The sequence below is a fragment of the Helicoverpa armigera genome, chromosome 13 (genome assembly GCF_030705265.1).
Source record: "Helicoverpa armigera isolate CAAS_96S chromosome 13, ASM3070526v1, whole genome shotgun sequence".
Lineage (NCBI taxonomy): Eukaryota > Metazoa > Arthropoda > Insecta > Lepidoptera > Noctuidae > Helicoverpa > Helicoverpa armigera.
The window spans coordinates 11,285,449-11,304,444 of record NC_087132.1 but is presented as its reverse complement, the minus strand read 5'-3'; the positions used below and the strand labels follow the sequence as shown (position 1 = coordinate 11,304,444).

At 35.2% G+C, this 18,996-nt stretch overlaps 1 protein-coding gene across 1 annotated transcript in view; it reads right to left on the bottom strand.

Annotated features, from left to right (window-relative positions):
* Positions 1 to 18,996, bottom strand: part of LOC110382340 (gamma-aminobutyric acid type B receptor subunit 2) — a 165,091-nt gene that overhangs the window by 64,280 nt on the left and 81,815 nt on the right. The window contains exon 2 of the mRNA XM_064037364.1: positions 362 to 1,073. Coding sequence (XP_063893434.1) covers positions 362 to 1,046 — 685 coding nt within the window. The 5' untranslated portion in view covers positions 1,047 to 1,073. The remainder of the gene's footprint in view (positions 1 to 361; positions 1,074 to 18,996) is intronic.

Here is an 18,996-nt window from a genome sequence, read left to right as displayed (position 1 = left end):
CATTGTGTGGAGTGAATTTAATTTTGGAGTTACATATTGGAAGAATGCGTCGATGATTTTTTAATTCTGTAGACATTTTTATGTTAGGTTAGCAACTGTTTCTAAGCAACTTGTGTTAGAAGTGTGCCGGATTTTATATTTTGTAAAAAAAATAATAAAACATATTAAGATCTACAGTATTCAATGAGGCTGTTAACAAGAACAATTACGTGGAAATGTATTTACTTAATACCCTTCCGTACCCCTGTACCAAGCCTTCGATTTCGTAGCAATCTCTTAACAAATCCTCTTAAGACCTTAAATTATCAAAAAAGACAAAATCAGTCTTAGAGTAGAAGATATAAGGTTTAAATTGACTTACCGTCTAGAAAGCTCGGCCGTGGCGTTTGTTGAACATCCGTAATTGAAGGAACATGATAGGATGTGGGAAACCGTGTGGGGAATCCTAATGATTCATTCGAGAGCCCCTTTATATCTTTGGCATGTACTTCTGCTTTCATCTCAACACTATCTCGTGTCCCATTAGTTTCACTAACAACATCAATTTTGGATTGGTTCTTGTTAATTTTAACTGTTTTAGAGAAATCATTGAATATTTTCGTTCTAGTCTCATCGTCTACACGAAGTTTTTCCATAGAATTGTTGTCTAAACCACCTTTGTCGCTATCATCATCTAATTCAAGATCTATTTGATATTCTTCAATATCAAGTGTATTATTTGCTATATTAGTATTTTCTGTAGTAATGAATTCTTTTCTTCTAAATCTGTCTATGAGTGTTTGATAGTTTTTGCTACTTACTGTATTAATAAGCTCGTTTCCTTCATTTTTTGGTGTGATTGTATATTTTTCTACTTTAGTATAATTAAGATTAAGATTAATTTCGTTTGTGATATTTTTGTTTTTATTTGTTAGGACCATTTGTGTGTTGGCTATGGGTAGTAGTAAGAAGGAGAGGGAGAGGAGGGTAGTTAGTATGTTCAAGGTTGGATCGTAGAGGGGTGAGCAGAGGTGTAGGGGCGAGGCGGGACGTAGTGGACGCGTCATGCCAGGCCGGCGTCAACGCCGACTATCCTGGAACAGAACAAAATTATACATAAGTAGGTAGTAAGAGACCAGTTAAGTAAGTTTCTTGTGTAACAGAGTTGGAAGCAATACAGTATTTGGTATAAATCCAAATTTGTATAAAATGTAAATGCAATCTGCAAAAACAGACATGATTGTAATTCGTTTCAAAAGAGAACCTGCGGAGAAAATTACGTGAACCGAACCTTCACAAAAAATATCTATTATGCCTTCCAACTTTACCTAAAATATTCTGGAATCATCCTTAATTTCGCTTCATCGCTTAGAAAAATGTAGTTTGAAACTTTTGCCCCTATTTTCTCCGCCTAATTTGAAGTTAGGATGAAATAAATTTAGATTGATGGTAGTTCTACCATTCAAAATAGTTATATGGAGCTTTAAAATTCTTTTATCGCTTTGACCCTAAATATTACACTTAGGAACAAACAATATGGGTCAGATTCAAAATTCTTAGGCTGAGACTAGGCCGAGATAATAAGCAGCTTAGTACTTTAGGGTCTATTTCTGTCCCCGTCTAGCTGTAGTAATTTGACATGTGTAAGACAGTGACAGGGATATAGCTGGCCTACAATACGTAGTACTAACTTCAGTTTATTTTAGTAATATTGTTGTAGTACAAAACTTTTTCAAGTCTATTTATTTATTAAACGGAGTTATGTATGTGTTTTGTGGTCCCATTCTATTCAATGTCTTTGAACTTAATGTTATACTTTTTGTTTTAGGCTAAAAGAAAAATGATTAACGTCATTTGTCTCGCCTTTTCCCAACTATGTTAAAGTCGGCTACTAGTCTTACCGTTGCAGCTGAGTGCTAGTATTTTACAAGCCACCTCCTCAACCAAGTTACCTGGGCCACCAAATACTCTTAGGTAAGATTGGTTGCCAGACTTATTGGCTTGTGATTACTCGTAACAACTGCAAAAGATCTTCCATGACAGATGGGCCCTACAGTTTATCGTGCCTCCGAAACATTTCTATATTTTTGTAGTACAAAACTTTTTCGAGTCTATTTATTAACCAAGAACTTACTTTAGAGTTGTATAAGTTTTGTGGTCTCATTCTTTTTAATGTCTTTGAGCATTATTTTCCTTTTTGTTTTTGGGTAAAAGAAAAATGTTCAAACGTGCCCGTATGTTATTGCTTTTGAAGTTCCTCCTGATTAAGGAAAAGCCGAGTTGACAGCTTGTTACGTTATGTTATTTCAGAAACACTATTCGTTTTGTTTTTGCGGTTTAGGGAACTGTAAATAATGCTTCTTAGGATTGGCTTTCTTGAGGAGAGATGGTTAATACCTTTGACACAAGAGACGAAGTGGTAAATGATACTCTACACTTATATGATTACGTAAAACGAAAAGATTTTATGTTTGATACGTAAAATATTAAATGTAGAGCATTTATCTAGATTTCTAGATTAATGTTATCGCTTAGGCCATCTGGACCCGACTATAAACTTTTCTAATTAGACCCTAATTTAACTACGTCACCAAAATTGAACCGAAACTAAAAGTAAAAAATATCCGTTCGCAAAAAATAATGTTCAATATGCCATACGATTTCCAACAAAAAGAAACCTTACAAAGTGGGGAATTACTTCATACCTCTTTCTTTACATCGAGTATCTTTCCCTACCTTTACAATTCTTCCATTATTTCCTTTAAAAACCCATCTTTTCCAATCTTGAATCAAGTTTGTCCATTGTCATCTGAATCACAATTAAGAGGAGTCGCACACTGCAAATTTTTCAGTCGGCCAACATTTTGTTTGGGCTCATAAATGAAGATGAATGGTAGTACGCATATTACAGCGATCAGCTATATGGGTGGTATCAGACCGGCTAAAAACTTAAACAATAACCGTCGTACCACAAACCTTTTAAACGTCTGTTGAACACTTGTCTAAAAAAATGACAGATTATGACGTTGAAATAGGGTCCGTTTTGCAGCCACACTTTTTTAGACAAGTATTCAACAGATGTATAGTAAGGCTGTTTTTTCTAACCATCGGGCCAACTGTCGGGCGACTGTTTAGTCTACAGTGTGCAGCTACTGTGTTCTATTCGCTGACAAAAGTAACAATCATTTGCAAGGCTTTCAAATTGTCAAGCGTACTCCATATTAAACCTTTTGTGTGAACACAGAAGGTTCATGTTTGATTAATAGAGTGCGAATAGAATTTTCATTGAAAGTTAAGAAAGTCCCCTTCGCTTGATTTAAGCTTTTGTGTTGGAAGTGCGTACTTTTTTTCGTGTATTTTTGAGGAATTTTGTTGATGTTCAAATAATATTATCTGGTGTAAACTGACCTTTAACATTTTACAATCTTCTTGTCCAGACAAGTTTTCTGTACCTAGGTAAGTACAACCTTGTTAAGATTTTAGTATTTGTATTTTTTCTTAAAGTCTTGTATACGCCGATACAACTACATAGATACTAGTAGATAGGGCCATTGACCTCTACGTAACTTTCTGGTAGATGGAACTATTTCATAAATACTTATATTTTTTCAGTTTTTTGGAATAATTCCATTTAATGGCAAATACAGATTTATTATCAAATCATATTTTCATTGTGTCCACATCCACAACAGTACTATCGGTCATACTTTAAACTTCGCCCAACTTTACTCCTCAATAATTGTAGTTACATCGTCATTGGAGTTTCGCTCAGCTGTTCAAAATCATAAACATGTTGGCTTGATAGATAGTGATCAGTTAATTTCCTCGGCTAGGAGAGAAGCTACAAGTTTTCATATTAGTTCCTAGTTTGGATGCTGTCTGTTTGTGAACTATTTAGATTGGCCACCTCTATAAGTTAATAGGTCTTTGATTTTGAATAAATCTATACCTACTTAATATATTAATTTTTTGTTCTTTTGTTTGTACCTTAAAGGCTCCGAAACTACCGAACTGTTTTAAAAAAATCTTAAAGTGTTGGAAAGCTACACTCTTCCTGAGTAATATAGGCTGTATTTTATCCCGGTGCGGGCAGTAGTTCCCACGGGACGCGGGAAAACGGCTAGTGTGTAATTATTAAAATGGTTCGTAGGCATCGCAAACAGTTTTATAAATGAGTATAATCTTATGTGACTGACATTAACGTAAATTTTCATAGAAATAAGTCACTCAATTAAAAATCGTTATTAAACCATGTCAAAAATGGCGTAAACGATTGACGAAATCAATTAATCATTCACTCGTTCATCCATTCACTCATTCACTCACATATTGCAACTGAATGGAAGAATGCGAAGGATTAATTAATTTTGTCAATAATGCCTTTGTTGTTCAATACATTCATTATCAGATCCAATCTGTGTATTTGACGGAGTGTGATAAATATGACGAAAATAACTTCTTCGACTGCTGGAAAATGTGTTATAATTTCTTATTAACAAATTGCAATAAACCAGTCATAATTATTTTCTATCTGTGTGGATTCTTGTGGATAGTGGTGGGTATCGAACTCACCAACTTTCGATCGCTAGGCCGATACATTAGCCAACTTTGAAACTTGTGTAATTTAGGTGCATTTTGAGGATCATATATCCAAAGGCAAATTACTTCTAACAGGCTACCCTGTCCGTTTGTCTGTGTGTCTATAACGTTCATCACCTGCCTAGACTTTTCTCAAAGTGTGTTGGGGTCAGCAGTCTTAAACTGATGCAGCTGAGTACGGTAGACTGCACATCAGTGGTAACTGTCATGCACCTTAACTCAATAGTAATAAGTACGATTTTTCTATCAAACTGTTACCACTGACCTGAAGTTGACTGTACCATTGTATTAGATGGAGCGACTGTCTATCAGACCTCCTTAGCCCAGCTAGCTTTAATACCTACGCAAACTAAAAAAAAAACAGTTGTCAATTCCTAACAAAATATACTAGTGACACAAAACTAATAGTATACGTACGAAAAAATATTATTCTGTCCCTACATAGGGATGCCCATGTTGCCTACGATATTTCTTATTTATTAGCTTTTCTAAGAAATATTGACGCTATTAAAATGCCTAGCCTGTAAAATGTTGGTTGGTATTATTTATTTTTATTGAAATGGGATGTTGCTATAAATGAATATTTTTGGCTGGTTCTTAATTTATGTGACAGTTACCTAGGAAATTATGTAGGCAGATTGTTGCAATTGTGGTCTCATATCTAGAGAAAAACTTTCTATATTTTTCAGGGTAATAAGTACTTAAAATAAAACACTTTGAGGGGACTCATTCACACAACATTACTAAGCTCCAAACTAAGCATATATTGTAACATGGGTACTAGATAACTGATAAATATACTTATATACCTACTTTCTTACTTAATATACCTACATATAAACACACACAATAAAAAAAAAACACCCATGTTCATGCATACCCGTGACCTTTAGTACCAGAGGCCAATTCACTAATTATGACGCAATCTGAAAAAGAAAACTGACTGCTTTGTTTAACAGTACCTAAATACAACAATATACATATTACAGAATAGCAAAGTTACGAGGGACAGACTTGACAGTCCCATTATGAACAAACCGCGTAAATCTTCTGACTTTTTAACTGCCTTTGTTTTAACCGTAATTGTAACTTAAAATTAACAGAATTCCAAATTAGCTCCAAATAAAACATTTTACATTAAAATAATTTATCTAAGGTCACTTATAATTAACTTGTTGACATTTCAAAATTGAACGATATATCGGGAGAGCAAATATTTATTTAACAAAAACGAGGGTTCGATTTAAAAAATGTTAGCACAAAATTCAGGTACTCAAATAAGCTGTAGACTTTATCGATAAATTTATTTACGCACTAGACAGCCCTACTCACGTCCTTCAACGGAAACTTTTTAAAAAACCCACGTACATGTAGACTTTCGTCCAATAAAATATTTACACGTTGGATTTAATCATTTCGTTTCGCACCTCGTTAATTATTCGGGGGTAAAAGGGATGGGGGAGATCGGGGGAATTACATATTATGATGTGTAACTACCATGGAGGAAGGAAAGATAGTGGAGATGCCATTGGAGATAGGTCAAGTAACAAACTGTTGGCGTGATCAGTTGCTAGAACTAACAATAAGTTCGGTTTCCTTATCCAATTAATGATTGGTCTTGGTTTATTGGTGATTTTACTTTGAAAATAAAGGGCGGTTTCCATAGAAGGCGTGTATGAGCTGAGCTAGTAACGTTCCTCGAGCCTCGAACACCGCATTTTGGCTCTTGCGTTATGACATCTCTGCTTATATATTCTGTTCTCCACGTTACCTACCCTTATTCGGGTGTTACATTCGCCAGGGTAAATTATTCGATTTGTCGTAGAATTAGATTGACTGTGGTTATTTGCCGACGTCGATCTGTCGGATTTTTGTTTATTGCAATTCTGATGATATTGATTTCAGTGTCTGATGTTGGTTTTAAGTGTTTAGGTTAAAGGGATATGGGAACGTTATTTTGACTTATGTAGCTCTGAATAAAATACACTGTATTCATTCAGTTTTTAGGAAGTAAATAACTGCCTCGTTGAACTAGTGGTCGCAAGCACCACTGCTGTGTAATAGATCTCGGGTTCGATTCCCGAGGCGGACCGAAATCCCGGTCTAAGTAAAATGAGTTAAGTGACGTTAATATAGAGAAGTTAGTCATCTTTATTGAAGTTAATAACTTTTAATTACTAACACCACATAAGAGGAATGGCTTACTTAGTTATTTTAAATTACAATTAGAATAAGCTCACTTTATTAAATAAATGTCAACTAAAACTCGTTCCAAAACCTATAAATTGACACAATTCAACAAGTTGATAATCACGCCATTACTCATACAAAATCTACGTAAAACAGCTTACACAGACAAATGGAGAATTCTCAAAAGCCTAAATTCTAAGAAGCCCTTAGTAGGTGAATTTGTCAATGTCACAATTTACATCAGTAAAGCTGATATCAGACACTCGAGTGAATGCTTCACTTTTCTATCACTCCATGTTCACACGACAATGCTTTTTTTCTATGGGAAATCATCAAATGTCACAAAAAAAAAAAACACCAACCCCTCCCGCTGTGTGGGTTCACCGTGAGGGTGTGTCACACTCTTACCGACTAAAACATAAAGGCTTAAGAAGGAACATGAATCCTTCTTAAGCCTTTATGTGTCGCTGCGGGATTGTTCGAAAGAGTTACCGCGGTCCTGGTACATGAAAGGCCCATGACGGAACACGACGGTTTTTAGTCAGTAAGAGTCTGACACTCCCTCACCGCTGCTAACGCACAGCGGGAGGGGTCATTTGATGATTTTTGACGTCTTTAAAAAAAAACCTTTATGTATCAAAGCCGCGGTAACTCTTTCGAAAAACGCAGCCACGGCAGGCTTTGGCCCTGGTAGGTCAAACCTCTTCTGTATTCAGACTGTTCATTTTCACTTTCAATCATTTTCATACTGCATTCATGTTTCATTTTATGTTCAGACATTTCGTTCCAAGTGAAGGGCGAAAATGAAGCGTCTGATATCACCTTTAAGCCTCTCCTACCTCTCAAAATCAACTGAACAGATAACAATATAAAGGGGAGTACACAACAACGGGGTACTTCCACGGTTCGCTTGCTCTCATCCGATGTGTGTACCGCTTAAAAGAGAAAGGCGTTCTTTACGTAAATGTTTGCTCATGCAATAAGCTGGAAAATTCATGCTTTAGCTTTGTTATAAATGATTAGATTGTCGGAGATTTGGGACGTGTAAAATTTTTGTGTAACACTTGAATTGTTTTTTTTGTGGTTATTTTTAACTTTTCTTTTGTTTTAAGTGATTATTGGCTTAAATATAATCGAATTAGAATCGAATATAACATATACATATTTATAAAAACAAAGATACTCTGTTTGTTTAATTTATGTCGACGTGGTTACATATAGTTTTATGCCAAAACTGCTGAAACGATTTAGATGGGCACATTATAGGCTAGGTCCGAGCTTGAGACTTAAGAAAGGATATAGACTACTTTTCATCTGGTCTCGGGAAGTTGCAGTCTCCTTTTCGACGTGGGTGAAACTGCGGGGACCAGCTAGTCATTTAATAAAATAATGGGAATGTTAGCATCCATATTAATAGCTGCGATTGATTAGCTGAAAAATTACGATTCATAAAACAGATTCTGTCCGAAATGAATTCTTTACAGGAACAAATTATTTCCATAGCGTCAAATACAATCTGTAGCTTTAAATATAACACAAACTTGTCTCTTCAAATATAACATATCCCCAAAAAATAGATCCCTAAATATATAAAAAAAAACGTAGATACCTAAGTAAAAAAATGTTATTTTCAGAAAACATCTGTTGCCTTCTCCCATCAGTGTTATATTATAGTAACGCGCTTGTCACACCCGCATAATGTGTGGAATACTAACAAAAAAGGGGGAAGGAAGGGGGAGGAAGTAATAAGTAATTTTATTCTAAGGTTCACAATATATGTTGCGTTTCAATAATGTATGAGATTCGAAAATTAATCAACCTTTTTTGATGTAGGGAGGCTTTCTTGGTTTTTTATCTTAAAAAATCAATTAAAAACAGCCAGAATTCCCTTATTACAGGTGCATAAGAATATAGCTAAATCAAAAAGTTGCAATTTGATAAACTTAATTCCTTGCTATGTATTTTAAGGCCAACCCACAATAAGGGAAGGTTCATCTGACGAAACATGCGTCGCTTTTTTATCGGTCGCGTAACGCCAATACAGACAAATAAACGATCAAACATTCAATCATTCACACCTAACCGATGATGCGTGTGTCGATCATACATTTACGATACCTACACTCGACGCATTTTCTGTCAGATATGAACCTTTCCTAATACTACCATTAAAAATATGAACTTACCATGTAAACACTTGGGTATCAAGACTAACCACGCAATACCTTACCCAAGTACGTGGGCCTTTAATAACGTAACGCTTCGATTCTTTAGCGTCAAAACAAACGACAACTACGCTTCGGACACGAATATTAATGTCGGACAACCCACAGAACTTTCCAGAACACATGTAACTCGATATTACCGAAAATAGATGGTGATTTATTAAGGTTCGAAGCTTCTAGTACATTCTGTAGGTACGGGTACCTATTGTGAAATATTGGGGACAATTAGCTGAAGGTATATTAGGTAGAAAAGCCTTGTGGTTACACCTACGTAGTAAATGAAATAGGTATGTAAATATCGATAGATGAACAAGATATTAATATATATTTACTAGCCGTTTTCCCGCGGTTTCACCCGCGTCCCGTAGGTGTTACTGCCCGCACCGGGATAAAATATAGCCTATATTACTCCCAGATAATATAGCTTTCTAATGGTGAAAGAATATTTAAAATCGGTCCAGTAGTTTTTGAGTTTATCCATTACAACTAAACAAACAAACAAAGTTTTCCTCTTTATAATATTAGTACAGATTGAGTACTAGGTGCCCCTCCGGTGCCATATGTTTAACAAGTTTACTTCACATATTTATTTCCCGCACCAGGCTTAATAGTAGCCCATATCCTTTCTGAGGTTTAAATAGACTATCTGGGTTGGTTCAGTAGTTTTGCCTATAAAGAGCGATACACGGATAGACGATATTAGGGGTATATTTGCGTTTTTAATATAAGTACGCATAATATTGGGTAAAAAATTTTGCACTTTTAATAAATTGCCAAATCTACATTAATTATTCACAAAACAAACAAGCTACTTCAAAAATAACAACCACAGCGGCTAAAATCTCAAAAAAAAAACATTCCTAAAGATTACTCTGCTAAGATAGGTACTAGGATCTCATGAATTTATAAGGAGTCAGGAGCGAGCACTCAGTTCTTAAAACGTCACTAAATGAGATTGGGGCAAAGGTTCGAGACGCGGGTATCTAATGATCAACAGAAAAGTGTTTGTAAAAAATGCTTGTTTGCTACGAGGTAAGTATAGATGTTAGGGAAAAAATGTTGTTAATTTAGTACTCAATGTACCTATGTAGTGATTAAAAGTTTAGGAATAACAGTCATACTTTTATCAAAAACTAACCGATTAAACGTGGTTTCAGCTGCGCCCAAAGGAATTTCTTCCTGTACCGAGATAAATTCAATCAAAGTATTAGTCGGTCTGATACCGGCTAAAAACCTGATTCTTGTAATGTGCGTACTACCATCTTCATACTGATTTATGAGCCCGAACAAACTATCGGCCGACTAAAAGTTTGCCGTGTGTCTCTAATTGTTATTCTTCCTATTATAATGCCAGTTTCACCTACATAGAAGCTAGTATGAAAATAAAAGATACCTTTTAAGGGAACATCAACTTACATGGAGGTATGAATGCGGCCCATTTTCCTTATAGTGGGGAGATAAAAGTAAAGATGTGTAAGCGAAAATGCTATTCTTATCTTCATCTGAGGATAAGATAATGGTCTGAAATAACGTGTTCCTATTGTTTGGTATATATGTGTGTGTATTTGTTTAGTATGTATGATGACGTAGAAGTAAGTGGTATCTTTAAGCTGAGGTATTTAGTTCTATTATTAGATTAGACAAAGTGTTACTGAGTTTGACAAAAAGGAAAAAAAAATACGGTAAACCAAAAATACTGAAATAAATAAATATTTTGACCCTCTGGCTCTGGAAGTCGATGTCTTCTAGAAGCTTTGTGACATTTACAAGCAATATTTTTTGCTTTTACAATTTCTGAAAAACTGTTTACATTTTAATGCTATTAATTGTACAATATATGTTAGTAGTTAGTTAATCTTTGTTGGTAATACGAATTCTAGGAAACTCTTTTCGAATAAAACAATGAACTCTTCGAGTAATAACACAAGAGACATTTATCATCATTAGACAAGAGCAGGAAAAACGAACTAAAAATCAGTACTGTCACAGTTTAAATTTTCACTTAAAGCACGTAAGTACATACACGTCAGTTTATAATGCCCTTCGTTTTAATGATGCGATAAGATTTAAGATTTTCTCTCACGTAGGTACCTGAACACGGTATTCTAGAATGTTCGCTCCAGAAGCGGAAATTAGTTGGCTCTTCATCTCCTTTCGTTTAGCGGTAATATAACATACATTCACTTCGTTTTAGAGTATATATACGGCAAACTTTTAGTCGGCCGATAGGTTGTTTGGGCTCATAAATCATTATGAAGGTTAATGGTAGTACGCACATTACAAAGATCAGGTATTTACCTGGTATAAGACGTGATATGGGGCCAGTTTTTCATTTCACAAAAATATAAAATGCAGCACATTTCATATTTATTACACGCACATTATAAAAACTAGCCTAAATTCAATAAACTTTTTGACTTTGACTTAAATTTCAAAAAAAAAAAGCAAACCATCGGGTTAACTTTCGGGGTTTTCGGGTCTCTAGTGTACGCTTATCCTGAAGGCGTTAAAATATAAGAAGAAAGTCGTGGAAATTCTCTAGATAAAATTTCATGAATATGTGAAATTACGCATGTTTTAGGATGTTATGGAAGATTTTTTCGCGAGATTTTTCAGATGAAAGATTGTTGTTACTGCTAGGAATTTGGCCTGGAAATATTTTTTGCTTGGGTGAATAAAACTGTGTTTGCATGTATTATGGAAATGAAATAAGACTTGATTTCTGTTACATCTCGTAGGAGTAATTGGGTCACTTTTTTCCAAGTATTTGGAATGGGAAAAATGTATTCATTAAACCCGGTTTATGTAAATTCTATGCTGAATGATTCTCTTGTAGTAAATAAACATACTTCTCTGAAAGTCAAGGACGGCATTGCATATATCTGTAACTTCATAAGATATAACGTACCAAAAGATTTTTTCTGAACAAAAAATAAAACATTCTTTGGTATATTCGGCGAGTTCGCCTAAGATAATTATGTAAATGTGCTTTCCCCATTAGTTAAGATTGTAATTAATGCAAACAGTGATAGATACTAAATACATTTTATCAGTTACAGATTATGATCAAAAGGGCTCAAATCCAAAGAGAAAATACCCAAAATCAGCACTAAAAACTCCGCGGTAATCAAGATTCGTGTAAAAATGTTGCCAATTCCGAAAAAAAGTATGGTAATGCGGTACTGGCATTTACATATGAAAGGTGGACACACGTTCGCGAATTTATTTAAATTTTAAATAGGTATGGAATTTTGTGGCGTATTGCAACACTGGATTTGAGTTGTAGATTTATATTTTACTTCTTAATTTATTTACATCAAGGGCTGTGATTATGTTTTACATTTTACAAAGACTAGGTAAATTACATTTTATAAGAGTAGGTAAATTACTAGACCTCCTCCTCATTTCCCTAATTTTCCACAAGCAAGTTGGTTGTCTGTAAGAGATCGCTGTTAACGATAAGACCGCTCATTGTGTCACCTAAACTTTTAAATATTTTCGTTTTTTTTTCTTAATGTAAGTTAGTGTAGGTACATAATAAATAATATTATATATCAAGTGTGGAGAGTTTGTGCTATTCCGATTAAATGTAGATTTCAAAAACCTATCTGTAGGTTTATTTCTGTACTAGATATAGAACGGCCGTTACTTTTAAAAATTTGACAGCAATGATTATTTAGCTACTTCATACTCTTCTTGATATAGTTAAACATAAAATATGTAATTAGCCAATCCCACATAAAATTTACAACAAAGGCGAACACCACCAGGCTACAAAACTTATATAAAATAATCATAATAAAATGTGAAAGCCGAGCTCATCACAAATGGGATTTACACTTGTTCAGGCTAGTGGTTTACTGGCTCGATGCCAAGTTGATGCTCAAAGATGCTTCAAGTAGTCATTAGCGACAGCGTAACACTATACTAATTCTTTTATAAATATTATCGCAATTTTTGATCTCTGTATGTCAGGGTAAACTTTTCGCAGTGAATTAGGAATTGCAGTTCATCTTAATAGAAATAATGCCTGATAATAATTTTAATAAGTGTCATCATTATGTAAATCGCAATTAGCAACTGATTGCTTTGGCTCGAGTTGACGCCGAGAGGTTTTTTGAACGAGCTCATTACATTCAGAGGTCGACTTGAGTGAATTGGATTTATCTTAAATAGTTGTTTTGGTTAATTTTGAGACGATCCGGCTCTTGAAATAAATACTAATTTATTTCTCTCTATATAAATAAAAGGACGTCGTGTTAGTTACACTACTTGTAACTCAAGAATGGCAGAACCGTTTAAGCAAAAATTTGAGGCGAGGTAGCTTAGAGCCGGTAGAGAGACATAGGATAGTTTTTGGCACTATCCAGCCACTCGGGACTGGTGAGAAACCGCGGGCTGAAGCTAGTTACAAATAAGCCCAAGAAATCTTTTCTTATTCAATCTCAAGATCAAGTAATTTTCCAAGCTCAAACGCAGTTTTAATAAGTGTCATCATTATGTAAATCGCAATTAGCAACTGATTGCTCCGGCTCGAGTTGACGTCGAGAGGTTTTTTGAACGAGCTCATTACGTTCAGAGGTCGACTTCAGTGAATTGTCTTATTAAAGAGATTACCGAAGGATTTGGTTGCGGTTGTTTGTGTTAAATTGGTGTTTTGGTTAATTATGGGATGATATTCGACCCTTTTTAAGAGATACTATCATCATCCTCCGAGCCTTTTTCCCAAACTATGTTGGGGTCGGCTTCCAGTCTAACCGGATTCAGCTGAGTACCAGTGCTTTACAAGAAGCGACTGCCTATCTGACCTCCTCAACCCAGTTACCCGGGCAACCCGATACCCCTTGGTTAGACTGGTGTCAGACTTACTGGCTTCTGACTACCCATAACGACTGCCAAGGATGTTCAATGACAGCCGGGACCTACAGTTTAACGTGCCATCCGAAACACAGTCATTGGTGTCTAAGATATACTTTTTAAGAGATACTAATTTACGATAAATATTGTAAACAGTATGTTTCATATAAAACAAAATAATAATTTCGATAGAGAAATTATATTTCAATCATGGTTATGTCATGTGTCTAGCTAAGAACTAATGTGACGATCAGGGCTATATGGCATACTATAGGCATACTTTTCTCAACAATTTCGAACATTCTCAATAACCTCAAGATTCCACTAGCCAAGGGACGTATATCCCGATATAAGTATAAATAAATAACACCCAACTAAAAGAAGATCATTTGTTTATAGCCCCTTTTAAAACTTTGTTTCAAAGCCAACATCTCACAAGAAACCAATATAGAATGATCGCACAATTACCGCGCGATCGTTACTCGCTCAAATTACACAATGAAGCTGACGTTACGAGTTGCATTGAACATTACGAACAAATAACATTAAAGCATTATTAAATCGTTGTCGCGTTTTAGTTTTATGATAAATTGAAGGGTGGAATTGTTTGACACAGTTTGGGTGTATTATTTAAAAAAAAATTATAAGAACTATTGAGTAGAGTCTCAAGTTGCAGTTTTGTGCTATGAAGAAATTATAAAAGTGGTTATTATTTTCATAAGGGTTTACGTCGTTTTTCGAATAAAAATAATTGAAAATCACACACTTTTTTTTCGTATGTTCCAATTCAATAACTTTTCAGCATAATTGTTAAATTACCGCTTACGCAATATATAAGTCATCACTGGTTGAATGTATCTTTATTGAAATCGGATTTCAGATGTCTGAACGACGAATGAACGAACCTGACCTAAAATAAATATGAGATAAAAGCAGCAGCAATCATCATCATACGCTGAAACTTGACGAAACTTACAAAAAGAATCACCCATCAAGACACATAGAAATTTTATCCTCACCATCCACTCAGCTCATCCCCAACAAGATAGCATAAAGATACCCACAGATACAAGTTGTATCCACTTTAATCCCTCCCCTTTAGGGATTTGGAACAATTTCGCCAGCAATTACATAGGTTCCCGAGCGTGGGAGCCAAAGCCGTAATAAGGTAATGCACACATATTCAGTAAATAGCTTTCACCCGCGGTTTTACTCGCGTCCTTGGAGAACTACACCCATCTGCCCAGTTTGCGAATGTTATGGTCGGTTTCCAGTCTTCTTCTATGGACTGACCGCGCCATTATCAATGGACCCATACCCATGTGAATGTATCTTACTCAGATAAAAAATAATCTACATATATCCGTTTCCAGAGTATTACTTGTCTCTCTTCTAAATACAATCCCAATCGGTTGAGCCATTTTAACGTCTGCGTCAGTATCGCTGTCACAATTCACCGATCCTCTCGAAATACATTATAGAGAGTTGCTACCTAATTGCTTCCAGCTACCATTTGTTGCTACCAATTGCTATCCTCGTGGTTTTGAAGATATTCAGCATCTAAAGGTGATACTAACACACATTTTCGTATTATTAGTAAGGATTGATGTACGAGTATAAGAAAGTAGGTAGGTATGGATGTATTTGAGTATATGGTGTCAAGGGATATCGTAGTTATATTCTATTTATATCGAGATTAGGGGTTGATTGCTTTGGTTATGGAGTTTGTTAATCCGTATATCTTTGATAGATGTATCGAGATCTGATTCCCATGCAGGGAGATCACGCTTGCGGCCACTAAACCAATGAGGCTGTTTAATTTATTTTGGTAGTCCGATTATCACGCAGTAGACAGGCATCAAGGAATGACATCAAAAGGCGTAACAACGCAGACGCCTATTTCGAGATAGGTGAGCTGTTTCAAAGAATTTTAATGTGTAGAGACAAGATGGGGAGCGTTTACCCAGCAATGTGACAGAATATGCCGACTAATAAAACGAAGTTCGATCCTCTTGAAAGAATACACACTACATTTTGCTGTGCATAGAAATATGACTCCAAATTACACTCTAAAAGATTGTTAAATAAAGAAGATAAAAATGTCTAGAGGAAAACGCACGAACCACGAAATTGCTATAAAAAGGCTGGTTAGATGATGATACAAAAATTCGTATTACATGACAGTGTTTTTTGTACACAATTGAAAAATAACACCATAAATAAGGGTAGCCTTTTTGAAATAATCCCTTCGTCGTCTTATGAGGCCCGTGGGAAATTATGACAGCGAGGAAGGGAAAGGGAGGGGAAGCTGTGGTAAACACACCATTCTATTTCCCATTGGCTGGTTAGACTGGATTATGAAGTTAGGTAAAATGGTTGAAGTTTGAATAAATTATAAGCCTTACTCGAATTATGTGATGTAATACGTGGTTGAGTGGTAGCTCTCAATCGTGTCGAATTAATGGTGGAAGAATGAGGATAGGAAACGGGTTGACCTGGAACCTTTTCGTTGCCTTATTCTTTGGGTCCCAATTTATCCAGTCTTCTGTACACATTACCATGACAGCAATATAAAAATCTATATACATATAATAAAATGATAGGAAAGTCAAAACTGTATATTGAATATTTTTTTAAAAGAATACTTGGGGGGTGATCCATAATCGGTTCTGAACCCAAATATGTAGTTTTTAGAATTTTTGTCTGTATGTCTGTTTGTCTGTATGTTTGTCCCGGATAAACTCAAAAAGTATTGCATGGATTTAAATCAAATTTTGCACGACTATTACCTGGGGGCTGGTTCAACACATAGGCTATATATTATCACGTTATCACCTATGGGGGTTGAGCAATGAACGATCAAATAAACGAAATTGCCCACGCAGACGAAGTCGCGGGCATCAGCTAGTACACTATAATAAGGTATTTGCGAAAATCTTCGGAGAGCACTTACGGGAAAAGTTTTTTCATATCTTATCAGACTAAACGCATACTGATAACAGTTATCTTAGGGACAGACCTGCTAAACTTTTTGTACAGGACTACTATATCGCTATTTCTTTGTCGTTATCTTTGTAGTAGAAATATAAAGGAAAGATATAGTTACCGTTGGTATAAAAAATACGAATATTTTCAGTAACTAGCATTTGCTTCCGATTTCACCCGTGCTGGGGAAAATGGTTTTTTGGTACTCGGATGAATATAATTCATGTAGCCAAAAGCTGCATATATAAAAAAAATGCGTTATGTAGAAAGAATACTAGCTTTTAAAAAATCTTTAATAAGTATTAATGAAAAACTTACAAACTCTAACGACAGGTGCGTTATAAACTGATAAAATATAAAGTCTGTTCAAGACTTTAGTTATAACATCAGTATGAAGCTATTAAATCGTTTAATCGACACTTTTAACCGCTTATACTAGAACATAAAAGTCCCATAACATACTGAGTCTTGCAACATGGTAGTAAGGAACAAAGTCTCGAGGTTTTAGTCCATAAAGCTAAAGTTCATCTGTGTTATGAGGAAAATGGTTTATGTACTAGATGTTATAAGTTCTTTGTATTTTAGCCGCAGAAGTTAAGTTCTTCCAATTTTAAGCAATGTCAGTATCGTTTAGATGTTCATTTAAATAAAGGAAGTTTTATTCCATTATTTATAAAATAATAAAGGTCGGAGCCAACTGGTTAAAATTGCCGTGTAAATAAACGACTAGCCTTTTGACTGAACAACAACATTCAATCACATACATGATGTCTGTGTTGGTTACACAACTTATAAAATTACAACGTATTAACAAGTCGTACAAGCTAATTTTATAAGTAAATAAAATACCTTATAATATGTTTTTAATTCAGACAAAGTTCATTTATTTAGTATATAGATACAACATATGTACATCTTAGACTCTAGTTTATACAGACAGATTTTTTTCACATTATACTTAGAATGCCTACACTGGAATCATAACCAACTGAACCGTGATTCAAATTCGTGTTCCAAACCTTATTGAATTTTCTGTCACAGACTATCAAACATCGAAGCACACATTACCAGTGGACCAAGACAGTCATGAACACGAATGTATCTCGCATGACTGACCTAATCATTTTAGACTGTGGCTAGTTTTGAGGAACCAATGAACCCTGTCCTTACGACTGTTAGCAGTTTCCAGCTCAGTGGGTCCATACGACCCGAGGATGTGGAAAGAATTACGTAATTCTTGATTTTTAGGGCGTGGGTTTTTTGTGTGAATGTGAAATTATTTGGTGATGTGTAAGGTATGTCGTCGAGGTATTGAAATCTTTTTGTATCTCATTTTATATGTCTCAATGAACACAGCTAGCGAGCGACGTGAGTTTATAGAGGAAAAAAAGGTGTTTGTTTGTACCATAATAGTACTGAAACTATTAAACCTATTTGAAAAATGATTTCACTGTTGGGACGCTACTCTATCTCCGGGTATAATAGGCTATATTTTATCCGGGTACGGGAAATCGTAATTTGTGTTGGTCACAATTGAAGTGGTAGCAAATAGCTAGTTGTACGTAAGAAAGTAACATAGCTGTTAGGGTTACTATTTTTGAAGCAACCTAAAAAAAAAACATAATAAAATATCATACTAAATATCCATTAAATTCAATCTAAAAAGACACATTATTACCAAAATACCTCGAAGCGACATTCAATCTAAACAGGATTAGGTTACATTTGCGACGATCAAACGACTTTCGAAGTTTTATTTGGAAGTCAAACGTGAGTGGGACATTGGGACTTTCGCCGAACGAAGTCGGAGTCCACTGGGAGCGATAAATTGGTAATTGCCAAATCTAGTTTTAGAAAGGGCCAATAGTTGGGACAAGTTCGAGGTTGTAAGCTGTTTATAGTGCACTTATATAGAGAAGTAAAGTAAAAGTTATATTTTTGGTATATTTCTGCACATAAAAACATGTAATCTATACTTATATATTTTTTTCTTGTTTGTTGGTTACCTACTTCAAAGGCTCCGAAACTACTTGACCGATTAACCAAATCTTACACTGTTTGAAAGCTACACTATCCCGGGTGACATAGTCTATTTTTTATCCGGGTACGGAAAGAAGTTTCTCGGGACGCGTGCAAAATCGTGGGAAAAGCGAGTTCTCGA